The sequence below is a fragment of the Tigriopus californicus genome, chromosome 5 (assembly GCF_007210705.1).
Source record: "Tigriopus californicus strain San Diego chromosome 5, Tcal_SD_v2.1, whole genome shotgun sequence".
Classification (NCBI taxonomy): domain Eukaryota; kingdom Metazoa; phylum Arthropoda; class Copepoda; order Harpacticoida; family Harpacticidae; genus Tigriopus; species Tigriopus californicus.
The window spans coordinates 14,537,262-14,548,177 of record NC_081444.1 but is presented as its reverse complement, the minus strand read 5'-3'; the positions used below and the strand labels follow the sequence as shown (position 1 = coordinate 14,548,177).

Sequence of the window (10,916 nt, the reverse complement as noted above, 5' to 3'; positions counted from 1 at the left end):
CACAATGTGTTATGGTGAAAATGAAACTTTTTTGGTGCACTATTGAAACTGATTTAGACCCGACGTGAATCGCCGAATCTAATTTGGACATCCTCGATATGTGGTTTGCAACCATTGAATGTTGTCTAATGCTCGATGAATAATGATTTCGACTGTTTTGACCCTACTAGCAACAATCATTTGGTCAACCATGTATATTCGCCATAGGTTGCTTATTTACTAGATAATCAATGGGTTTTTTTCTTCTTTTCAAGAGCCCCCGCATTCTGCACGCAATATTTCACTGGCATCGGTGGAAATTTCCAATCCTATGCTTATGGTAGCATGGTCATGTTGCACAATCAACGTTATCGCACTTGCTTCCGAAGAGAGTCTGGTAAATTATGGTGACAATTTATTTCTAAATTCATCTTTCCCAATGAATCCGAGCAATCTCTTGCCTTTGCCAATCCTCTCTTGGCTCTGGCATGAAAAAACTTGGAACAATAATACTGATTGTTGTAAAGACACAATTTCGTCTTCGGTTTGAATCCGAACAGTGTTTTGATGTTGCAATTCAATAACTGGATGGGTTTAACTCGCCCTTGATCAATACCACAGGGTATTCTGAAGTTGATTTTGGATTATAGGATGAATCTTCGTAATCACTCGTCCGGCTAGAGTTTCTTATTCTTTGGTTCAAGTCCGTCTCCTCTCATTGAACCAAAATTGCCTATCACCATGGGATATTTTTTTATGATTATGCCCCTTCACTCGATACAACACCTTGCTCTTAGAATTTGAACGCATCTTCTTGTCTGACATCTTCTTCCCGTTTTACAATTCTCTTAACAATGATTACTCCTTTCAGGTTATTGCAACACTGATTTCTCAGCTACAAGCCTAGAATCGTTTAAGTTGCTGGACGGTGGAATGGCTGGAAAAGCCAAAACGGTCTGTTCTAAAATACGCATTGACATGGTCTACTGGAATTGACCGATTCTTGATTTCTCTCCAATAGATGGAATGCACTTTTGCTTTTGTGACAGTTGGTCTTCCTGCGCCCACTGCGGCAATGATTTGTGGAGAGCGATTTGATGCCGAAGAGGGCAGCAATCTCAATGGAATTATCCGAGGTTATTCTTATCATATGTGATATTGAAGTGTACGATCATTCTCTCATGTTTTTTTTCAATTACAGCTCGTGCCGAACCTTTCTACTTGGACACTTTCTCCTTAGAGCCTACGATGGCCGAGAAAGGATACGACTTGACTTACAGACAATCTCCATGCTCATAGATATGTATATTGTTACTAGTCTTAAATGAATTTCTATTTCAAAGTGTTGTCAATAAATAATTTCAGATTGATTACTGTTGTTGTTGTTATTGTTGTTCTCCGGGAAGAGTAGTTTAGGTAGAAATTTTCATGCTTTTTCAAATTTCTCTTTGTGGCTGTTGCTAGAAACATGAAACAAAAAGTTCTGGCAATGACGAAACTAAACAGAGACACTGGACATTGCAGATAACTTGTCAACCGTTGAGTGAGGAAATTGTTACACATTTTTTCTTTCTCTTGTTGAAGAAAGAAGAAAGCATCGGTAACGGGAGGGTTAAAAAACCGTTCCGTTACCCATACCGTTACTTTGGCAGAATAGCAACGCATTACCGGTAGCGTTACTCAAAAAGCAATGACTTATTTTCTACTGATGGGATCAAGTTAATAACCACGGGAGGGTGTGATTAGGCGTTATCAATTTACATTTTCTGTGACGCGTCACAAGTTCCATGACAAAACTCCTTGGTTAGCCTCAAAATGAAACTCTGATTTTCCTCTCTTCAAACCAGTGGAATAATTATCTTATTTTAACTTTTTTTTAAACATCAACAGAAGGATGAAAAATGCTTGTCCAAAAGTATTAGTAAAAGTAAAAAATGATTAAAACCAAATAACCCTTAATCCTTGAACCCTTCTATCTTTTTTTTCCTGCAAACTTACGTTAATGTTACTTTTCTAAAGAGCAACGGTTACTTTTTTCGGTAGCTTTTTAAGCCCTGGTTATCATAAATTGCAGGGATACTTCACTTGTTGTCTCAAAAACAATCGTCCTTTTTTAAACGAACATTATAAAATCAACTTTTTTGTTTTGTGCGAGTTATACTTTTTTCAAGCCATTTAATTCAATTAACAATGCACCGAACTTCAGTATGAAACATCATCCTTATAATGGATATCTTCAAGAGTTGAGTTGGAACATCTTTAAAAGAGGGAATGTGAAGCAAAGGAAATTCAAGAAAAATGTATTGCGGCAACACTGATTTTCAGCATTTTGAGGAGGGAGACAACCAACGTTATAGCCCACCTGCACTGGCACTCTCTTGGATCCAATTGAACTTTCATCTATCGAGCGGGGTGTGCCACAAAACTCAAAAAAAAGTTATCTTTTATACAGTTCTGTCACTGTACTAAACTCTTGGTTCAATAACAGAACCTTGTGTGTGTATTTCAACAAGCCGGGAAAGTGAATTAACTGAGAAATTCAGCCTATGCCCGGTGCAGGTTGGCTGTAATATTTGTCTCGTCTATGATTTGTCTTCCTCAAAATGCTCAATGTCAGGATTGCCCGCACTAAATTTTTCTTGAATTTCCTTCACTTAGCATGCCCCGTTCCTGCCGTGAAACTTTAATTGAATAGCCTCTATAAAACTTTGTTCATGGAATAGATCAATACATCAACACCCTGAGGACACATTTCACTAGACTGTCATTGGAAATGTGTTTTAAAAGATCTTTTGTTTAAATGGCATTAATTCATCACAAAAAGCAACTACACTTTACACTACACATTGTAGCCTAATCAAGAGTTGACGCTTTCAGGACTTTGTTTCGTTTACATAAGGCAATTTATTTCTCATTTCATGGTGTTGTCAATAAAAGGTTTCTTTGCAGAACTAAACAACGCACTCTGTATAACAGAGGCCAATCGAACAAAATGTATAATCAATGTTCGTGTTCATCAACAGGGAATTTGCCTGTAATCCAAACTAAAACCCACAATCCCACCAGGGGCGCCCATCAATTCGTTCTTCTCAGGGGTTGCCATATTGGTAAATTCTCCACCACCCGTCGAGAATCCAAGGCGAAATGGCGCCGTAGTTGCTGCAAAAGTAGGAGATTGTTCTTAGATCCAGTGTTTTTTTGGATAATTGGCTCTGAAGGTCGGATGCAAGATATTTGTGAGAGTTTTTCATTCCAATTTGAATCGATACTAACAACAAACGGAAGCGGGGAGAGCGGCAGCCACGTCGACGTTGAAGATTCGCCCGCAAAATAGTTGCTTTCCAATCATATTGGTAAGAGGTGTTCCAGGCATGGCCACTGGCAATGGAAAGGCCTCGGCATTTGGGATCTAATTAGAATGGATTTTGATTATCTTTAATTAAACCCAAGTACTTGCTTTTCTGATCAAATGACTGCTCACCTGCAGATAGTCAAAGCGGCAGTCCAGATCATGAACCGCAGCAGCGCCTTTGCTGAAAAAATATGAGAGGGTTGGTTTGTATCTACTATTTTCGAGTTGATTTTGAGTTTAAGTTTCTTGAATTAAAAGTCTTTGTGCGAAACCATAGGAACCACCTCATTTTTAGACCTCTCAATCGTTCGTTTCAAATCATTATACAATGAAAGGTATTGCCCGTTCTGAAAACTCACTCTAATCCATAGGATGCCTGAAAATAAAAATCAAACACAATTCTTTTAATAATCAAACATGACAATAGCTGAAGAAGTCAGCAATTCAATCGAGATTGTCAACAAGAGATGAGGAGTACTCTGCGGAAAGCAAACCTTCTTTGGACGTACCTGATCAGCTGCTGTAGGAGCAGGAGGAACAATGGAAGGAACGTAGCAAATAGCACAAAATCCCTCATTTCGGCGAATGCAAATTGAGTAGGCTTGTCGAGACAAATGAGTGGCTAAAAAAGATCGTCCAAGGAGATAATTGCTTATATCAAATAAGATAATGGCTGAAATAATTCACAAGTACTAACTTTGGGCCCCAATAGTCGCACTGTTTGTTGGGAAATTGTAGCTAAAATTGAAAAGTACATGGCACAGTAAGATGGTGTCTAGGCATTGTCGGGTTACTATGGATTGCTCTCAGCATGCAAAGTGAAACCCGCCTTCTAACTCATCTAACTCAAAAACACATGGCTATGGTATTGTTCGGCGGCGACACAACCTTTTTTTTAAAGATGTGTTGCGCAATCAAAACAAACAACATGGCCTAGATTCAAACTATTTTCAATAAGAGCGTTGCAGTCGAAAAACTCTAACCTGGAAATCCGCCCAACATCAGTTGAGAAATATTGAAGACATCCAGGAGGACCTAAAATAAAAAGGAACATCCAGGGTTGGTCTATTTGTTATCGTGTAAGGAACCATCGGCAATCTCCAACTTTGTAAGGAAATGCCCTAAATCTTTCATCAATCATTGTGGTAAGAATTATGAAGTGTTTTGCAATCAGTCTCACCTGCCACAGCTTCGTCTCCACACTTATATTGTGTGACTAAAAACATAACAATATCACAGCATATGAGTACAATCATTATTTCTTTACATTTCAGCCACTTACTCTTGATATCCCAGTTTCTTGCTCTAACGCCAGCAGCAGCAGCACCCAAAATAAAAGTAGCTTCATCGCACATATCACTCGGTTCATAAATCACTAGGTACCAAGGAAACACAAATCTATTAGACCTGCGGAAAAAACTGCTCAATGGAATTCGCCGTCTTACTGTGTTGACCGGTGTTGAATCCGCAAATCGGGGACGGAGAGTGTCCTTCGCTCAGAGTCATCGCGAACGAGTCGGTAGAGCACTCGCCAATGGCATTTCCTATATTCAAAGGTGCTGCTCCATCAAAAGTGGTTCCCACTTGTGGCCCAGCGATGCTAAAAGTCTATTGAAAAGGCCGACCTTTTTGAGGAAGACCATTCTTTAACATATAAAGGGACCAGAATACCCACCGTAAAGTCCAATCGGATCCGACAAACATCGGGCGTACATTTGCATACTGTATATTGACAAACGGAAACCATGTTGGACCCAGTGGGGTTTGTAGGTTGGGTCAAATAGGAACAATTACTGGAAGTGGTTTGACCACAGGTAAGAGCGACTGAAATGGAAAGAGACGCCATAAGTTGGGTTTTCAACAACTCAATGTATACATATGAAAGTGACATACCAATGCAGCACACTCCATACCCATTGGCACAAGAGCCAGAGCTTTTGCCTCCTAAAATCGAAGGAAACGCAATGAAAAAAAATCAATCCCATATTGGTGTTCCCGATTGTCGTTACCTAGGGCCACGCATTCGGCATTGGAATGGCAAATTCCTTGCCTGGTTCCATCTCCTGGGCATGGATCATGCTAGAATAAAAGGGTTTTGCTATAGGCCCAAGTTTGATTGGGAACGCATACCGCATGTCTTGACATACCTTGAACTTGATGATCTGGAAAATGGAAAGGGCTATAACAAAAGTAGAATATTGATTATGAAACAGGCAACTCAAACGTAAAGGAAGGATGCTCTCACCTTTGCCCGACCTCGAGGTCACGTTGGTAGCAGTGTCATAGCGTTCAGCCTCGGTAGCTGAGGCTGTTGCAAATACTTGAAGAAGCAAAACGGATGCTCCAAGAATGAGCATGATCCCAAGTTAAAGTGTCTGTAAAGAAGTTCTATGTCGTTCAGAGTAGTGATCCTTAGTATTGTTAAGAACCGGCAGAGTGGGTACCTGAGAAGAAAGTCTTAGAATGAACCACTGAAAAGTCCCACTGAAAAATCAACCAATTTTGGCAGGCCGGGAACTTCGGGATCGGCTCTCCCTTTTTCCAAACTAGTTTGGAGACGCAAACTCTCGCAATGGATGACTCTAGCCCTGGATGTGTCACACATCGGGCCGAGATATTTTATAGTTATAATGAAAGGGTACCATTAACATTTCTCAGCTAAGTAATATTGCTGTTTAAAAAAGGTTGAATAAACATAGGAATTATGTTCGAGCCTAATCAAGCAGCCAGTAGCAACAAAGAAACCGGTGGATTTTGATAACCTATTTACAAGGCATTAGTCGTTCCTCATTATAGGGAACGAATTACAGTTACAATTATTTTGGTCAAAAATAGCAATTCGTTACACAACCGTTATTTGAAAAAAATGTAATAGCTTTACTCGTTACTTTTTCTAATATTTAGATGACCAATGTTTCATGTTTTTTAAGACCGTACTTCAAGACCGTACTTCTCTAAAGAAATTGTGCAACTTTAAAATGTAATGGAATTACTGCAATTTCGTTGCTTGTAATTTCGTTACAAATGCCCTGCCTATTTACAGTTTGATACAGTTGGAAACAGGCCAATTCGAAAACAAGGGTTTCTCTCAGAAGTCAGATTTAATCTATAAAGGGAGCTCAAACACGTAAGGGCGCCTTGGAATGCAGAGGCAATCATTCAACACCAAGCCAAACCGTACACGTGTTTCGTTTTGAATTCCATCATTCTTGAGGCTTTTCAATGAAGAACTGATGGTTTTTGGGTAATCATTGCTTTGTAGTTAGAGTGTAAAATACCCAAAAATGGTTGGTTTGTCAGCCGCATTTGACATCGACGATGAATTGCTTCATTTAATTCCTTAAGATGCTTTTCAGATCTGATCCCTAATATGGGTAAAAACAGGAGTCAAGCTTTCAAATCAGGGCGGAAACGAGGGTTTCTAATTTTGTCGAGAGGAGTTCAGACAACTCGAACCAAAAAGCGGTCAGACAATCAGGAATGAGACAGGTTACTCGAACGACAAAATCACAATCTTTGACAATCTTGGTTGAGAGCTTGTTAACGAGATCAATTAAACACAAGGAGACTTCTTCTTTGTTGGTGAAGAAGAAATTTTGTAGCCTGTTCGACTGAAAGTTTGTTCTCCATTGAAATACTGGATTTAAAGTCATTAAAAAGTTCCTACAAAGGGATCAGTTATTTTCGACAATCATCAATACATCAGTTTGTTTTAGGAAAGACTCAAGTAATGAGTTATTTGTAAACAGCTTTGTGAGGTTCATCTTCGATTTCAAACGATGACATTTGATGGATCAAATCTTCAACTTTTCATCTTGAAAACAAATTTATGAGAAGGAGCTTCTTTTCATGAAAGATTGCTCAGGAGAAACGAAATGTATGATACTGAGAAAGACTCCATCCAGCAGTTAGCTTGAGCATGGACATTCTTTCGCCACGTAACACCCTGTCGATTCCAAAATATCTCAGGCAATATAAAACCCAGACATTAGCCTATCCAAGCACTCTTATGCCCTTAAGATAGTCTGAGTTCTCCAAGAAAAGGAGGTCAACGTCGTAAACTTCCATTTTCAGACCCAAGCCCATCTCTACGTATAGATTTCAAATCCACAGGGGAAGGGCCAAGACATGTCAGTTTGTCTCATCCTGGGGTTAACCAACCTGAGGGTTTTTTTTTTTGGGGGGGGGGGGGGTGGAGGGAGGTGAAGTAGGGCGATGAGAACCAATCAGAGCCAGCCAAGCATTTTAAAACCATACCGGTTCATGGACCACGCATCTCCCTAATAAGGTGCTTATCTACCCATCGCTCAACCCGGTGAGTAAAGTGACAAAACCGGTCTTGCTCTCCAAGAGCGTGGAAAAGTTTCTTGCCTCTTTTTCTACATTCTGCGGAGCTCATTAAAATGATGGCTAGATCACCGAGGGTGAAAGAACCTGGCCTTGCTTGACCTGTTTTTGTATACTGTAAACGGCATTTTTTTTTTAAAATCATCAATCTACCCACTCAATTACTCATTCACTGAGTCAGTCAGACCAAAAGCCGGACCAAAAGATACTTCCTATAACACATAGGTAGAAAGAAGAGGCGTAATATCGAGAGGACATTTGTTGAATAGAAAGGGAACAAGACGTCAAATTCAAAGAGGGTTGTGGCTACGTACTACATATCATTGAAGAGCTCACTCACTTTCAAAATATTCACACTTTTTCTTGAAATATTAGCTTTGGGAGTGATTTATTGTCACTCTCTTCTTTACAACTCTTTGATAATTATTAAAGGTCGGAAAACATAACTTGTTTTGCCGTTGAGGGTAGATTCTAGATGGATGTCAAAACAAGCTTTCTTTACAGTAACAACTGTTCACGTTAACTTGTGGTTCAGCAACAACTTGCATTCAAATCTTTTGGCTTGCTGCTCGACGGCAAAACAAGTTCTTTATCCAGGCTTTGATAATCATCAGTTGTGGCAGATCATGCAGGCGTCTCTGCCACTTGTTGAAAGAGCCCTTATTTCTGTGAACAATACAGTTCAGTTTTATTGTAATAGAATACCCCTCAATCTATTGCCTGATCATTGGTCAATTGGTGGAAGAACTAATCATGAAAATGTAACATTGCTCGACTCTTTTACAATAAATATCTCTTTCTGCTTAAAGATAGTGTAAGTGGCACAAATCTGGCCTTTCTCTCCATCTATTTGTAAGGTGAATATTTGAAGAGCATGATGAAGTTCTTGTCTGATCATGGTGTGAAGTAGCTGGCAATGATTGATGGCAAAACCTAAGATTGACGTATATCTGATTTCACGTCAGAACGAAATTGAAAAAAAAAAAATACCTTCTTTGTTTTTGGATGCATGACCTGAGGGTAAACCAAACAGGTAAAGACGTATGATGTCATGGAAATTTGGCCTCCGGTTAGTGATTTGGACGCTAGTATAAAGTGCGTACGTCCACCGTCGAAGCCCAAATTATAACGAGGCCAAGTTCGTGATTGATATCTTGCTGGTTTCATCAGTGTCTGACAACATGCTTCACGATACATCTAATGACAGCAAGGTTTCCTGATGATATTACACAAGCTCAAAAAGAGAGTCAATCGTTATCTGATTGAGACTGTAAATTCAGACATTCATAGACAGCCATTTTCAGATTTGTATTGCCCCCAACCCCAAAGACAGAATTGCTTTATCACCTTTTATGGAGAAGATATTTAAGCCAACAACACACAAGCAACGCTTCACCACATCAATCAATTTTAAGACACTCCCTGTTTATTTAGTGCAAGACTAGACCACCCAAAACATTGAAAAATGTGTAAAAGGTTCAGGTGGCGAGAATCATTATTCTCGTGTTTGTCTATTATCATCACAGGACCTATGATGAGTGACTAAAATCAAATGAATGCAGTCTGAAAAGCTCATTTTTAACTGTCAGGCCCGGCCTTTTTAAAAGATTCGTTTGTGTTGATTAATTAAGTTAGGAACCGGATTTTTAATCCAAATGATCAAGCAATGAAGTGTTCTATTTACCGGATGGATTTAAAGGCTTATCTAATTTACTTCATATTCGATCCAATAATGCAGTGCTAATTTTGCGAGCTTAATCCCAAGACAAAAGTACGAAAAGACATTGGGTACACTAACACGTGCTTTGATTCAAAATACCTAGGCTCAGAGCAATGAATTTTCCATTTTATTTTATCTTACGTAACGAAATGACCAATCGATTTGACTCTAAACAGAACGCTCAGCGTTAGGATTGATATTTTTTGGGTTAGGAAGAAAATAGTAAAAGATATGTAACAAGAAAATGCTGGACGCCTTTGACGATGCTCTGTACGGTTTGCATTCGTTAAATTCTTACCAATACACGTTTGTCCTCCCCTCAGAACAAGACTTTACACTATGACCGTAAAGTCTTTGCCCCTTCGAAGGAACACGTCATTTTGTCATTCGCAAACTATTGCTTGCTTGAAATGTAAAGCTAAGATTGGTACCTCCAAAGATGCGAGCGAGTCTCCGCTATAATCACATATTGGTTTGAAGACCTCGACGAAGCCTACTGTCGTAGTTCTATCATTTCTAGTTGACAACGAAATGGGGCCCATTTCATCTTCACCAGAAATTTTCTTGTTTAAAATTGCACTACATGACACCCCAGAAGCATTAAGCAATAGACAAAAGGCATTTTTCAACGATATTTGGGAAAAAAGACTGACCTGGCACTTCCTAAATCTTAATCATCATGATATCTTAAAGGCGATTTGAGAATTTAAAGCCAGTACAATAGGCCAGGTTGTCTCTTTCAATCACAGTAATAAAATTATGAAGAAAATCATGATGTTTAGCAAACAACACAACTTCCAACTCTCAAAGGCTTCGATTTTTCACTTAGTTAGGCTAAATTGTGGAAAGGAAGCACATTTCATATCTTATCAAACACGAAATATCGGTTGAGCACTTCAAGCGTTATAAGGGGGCAGGAACTTTAAAGTCACCCTGCACAAACACTTTCATGTCTATCACTTTAAGGAATCTACCTAAAGCTGTACTATTACGCTTTTTGCTATTCCAAGTTTTGTTAATGTTCGGCACTTTTATGAAACTGGTTTCTTGCGTTCTACAGACACAATGGCAAAAAGCTCATCAGATTGTTGACAAGAATTCCAGTCTTTGGTCACATTCACCACCATTAAGATTGACGGGATGAAAGGAGTTATGGGTGATAGTTCTGACATGAGACTGGATTCGTTCTGTTGAGTTCAATGACCAAAGACAATCGAGCGTGTTTGCTGTAGGAAGAAAATGTGGTCAATCGGGTTTACCTGAGTGTACCAACAGGGAGGGTTAAACTTTCTCTCGTTAAATCATCATTGTACGATGGTGTCTGTAATTCTGCTGATTACAACCCCCAGAAGCATTAAGCAATAGACAAAAGGCATTTTTCAACGATATTGGGGAAAAAAGACTGACCTGGCACTTCCTAAATCTTAATCATCATGATATCTTAAAGGCGATTTGAGAATTTAAAGCCAGTACAATAGGCCAGGTTGTCTCTTTCAATCACAGTAATTAAATTAAAAT

The 10,916-nt window shown here is 39.2% G+C and overlaps 2 protein-coding genes across 3 annotated transcripts in view; one reads left to right on the top strand and one right to left on the bottom strand.

Moving 5' to 3' along the window:
• Positions 1-1,349, top strand: part of LOC131880610 (uncharacterized) — a 3,458-nt gene extending 2,109 nt beyond the window's left edge. Inside the window, exons 10-13 of the mRNA XM_059227277.1 lie at positions 255-376; positions 851-933; positions 1,001-1,115; positions 1,181-1,349. Of these exons, the coding sequence (XP_059083260.1) occupies positions 255-376; positions 851-933; positions 1,001-1,115; positions 1,181-1,278 (418 nt within the window). The 3' untranslated portion in view covers positions 1,279-1,349. The remainder of the gene's footprint in view (positions 1-254; positions 377-850; positions 934-1,000; positions 1,116-1,180) is intronic.
• Positions 1,350-2,865: 1,516 nt separating this feature from the next.
• Positions 2,866-6,015, bottom strand: LOC131880496 (uncharacterized). Of its 2 annotated transcripts, XM_059227154.1 has the most exons (16): positions 5,776-6,015; positions 5,577-5,706; positions 5,479-5,510; positions 5,341-5,410; positions 5,225-5,275; positions 5,007-5,155; positions 4,777-4,939; positions 4,614-4,706; positions 4,512-4,547; positions 4,315-4,366; positions 4,029-4,069; positions 3,841-3,953; positions 3,691-3,707; positions 3,461-3,512; positions 3,253-3,388; positions 2,866-3,138 (listed from the first exon to the last, which is right to left on the bottom strand). In XM_059227154.1, exons 2-16 carry the CDS (start codon positions 5,686-5,688, stop codon positions 2,996-2,998), a joined length of 1,260 nt encoding a protein of 419 aa, XP_059083137.1. In that variant the 5' UTR covers positions 5,689-5,706; positions 5,776-6,015; the 3' UTR covers positions 2,866-2,995. The 2 variants fall into 2 exon arrangements, with proteins under 2 accessions (XP_059083137.1, XP_059083138.1); XM_059227155.1 differs by lacking the exon at positions 5,776-6,015 and having other exon boundaries at positions 5,577-5,740.
• Between the last annotated feature and the right edge of the window lie 4,901 nt (positions 6,016-10,916).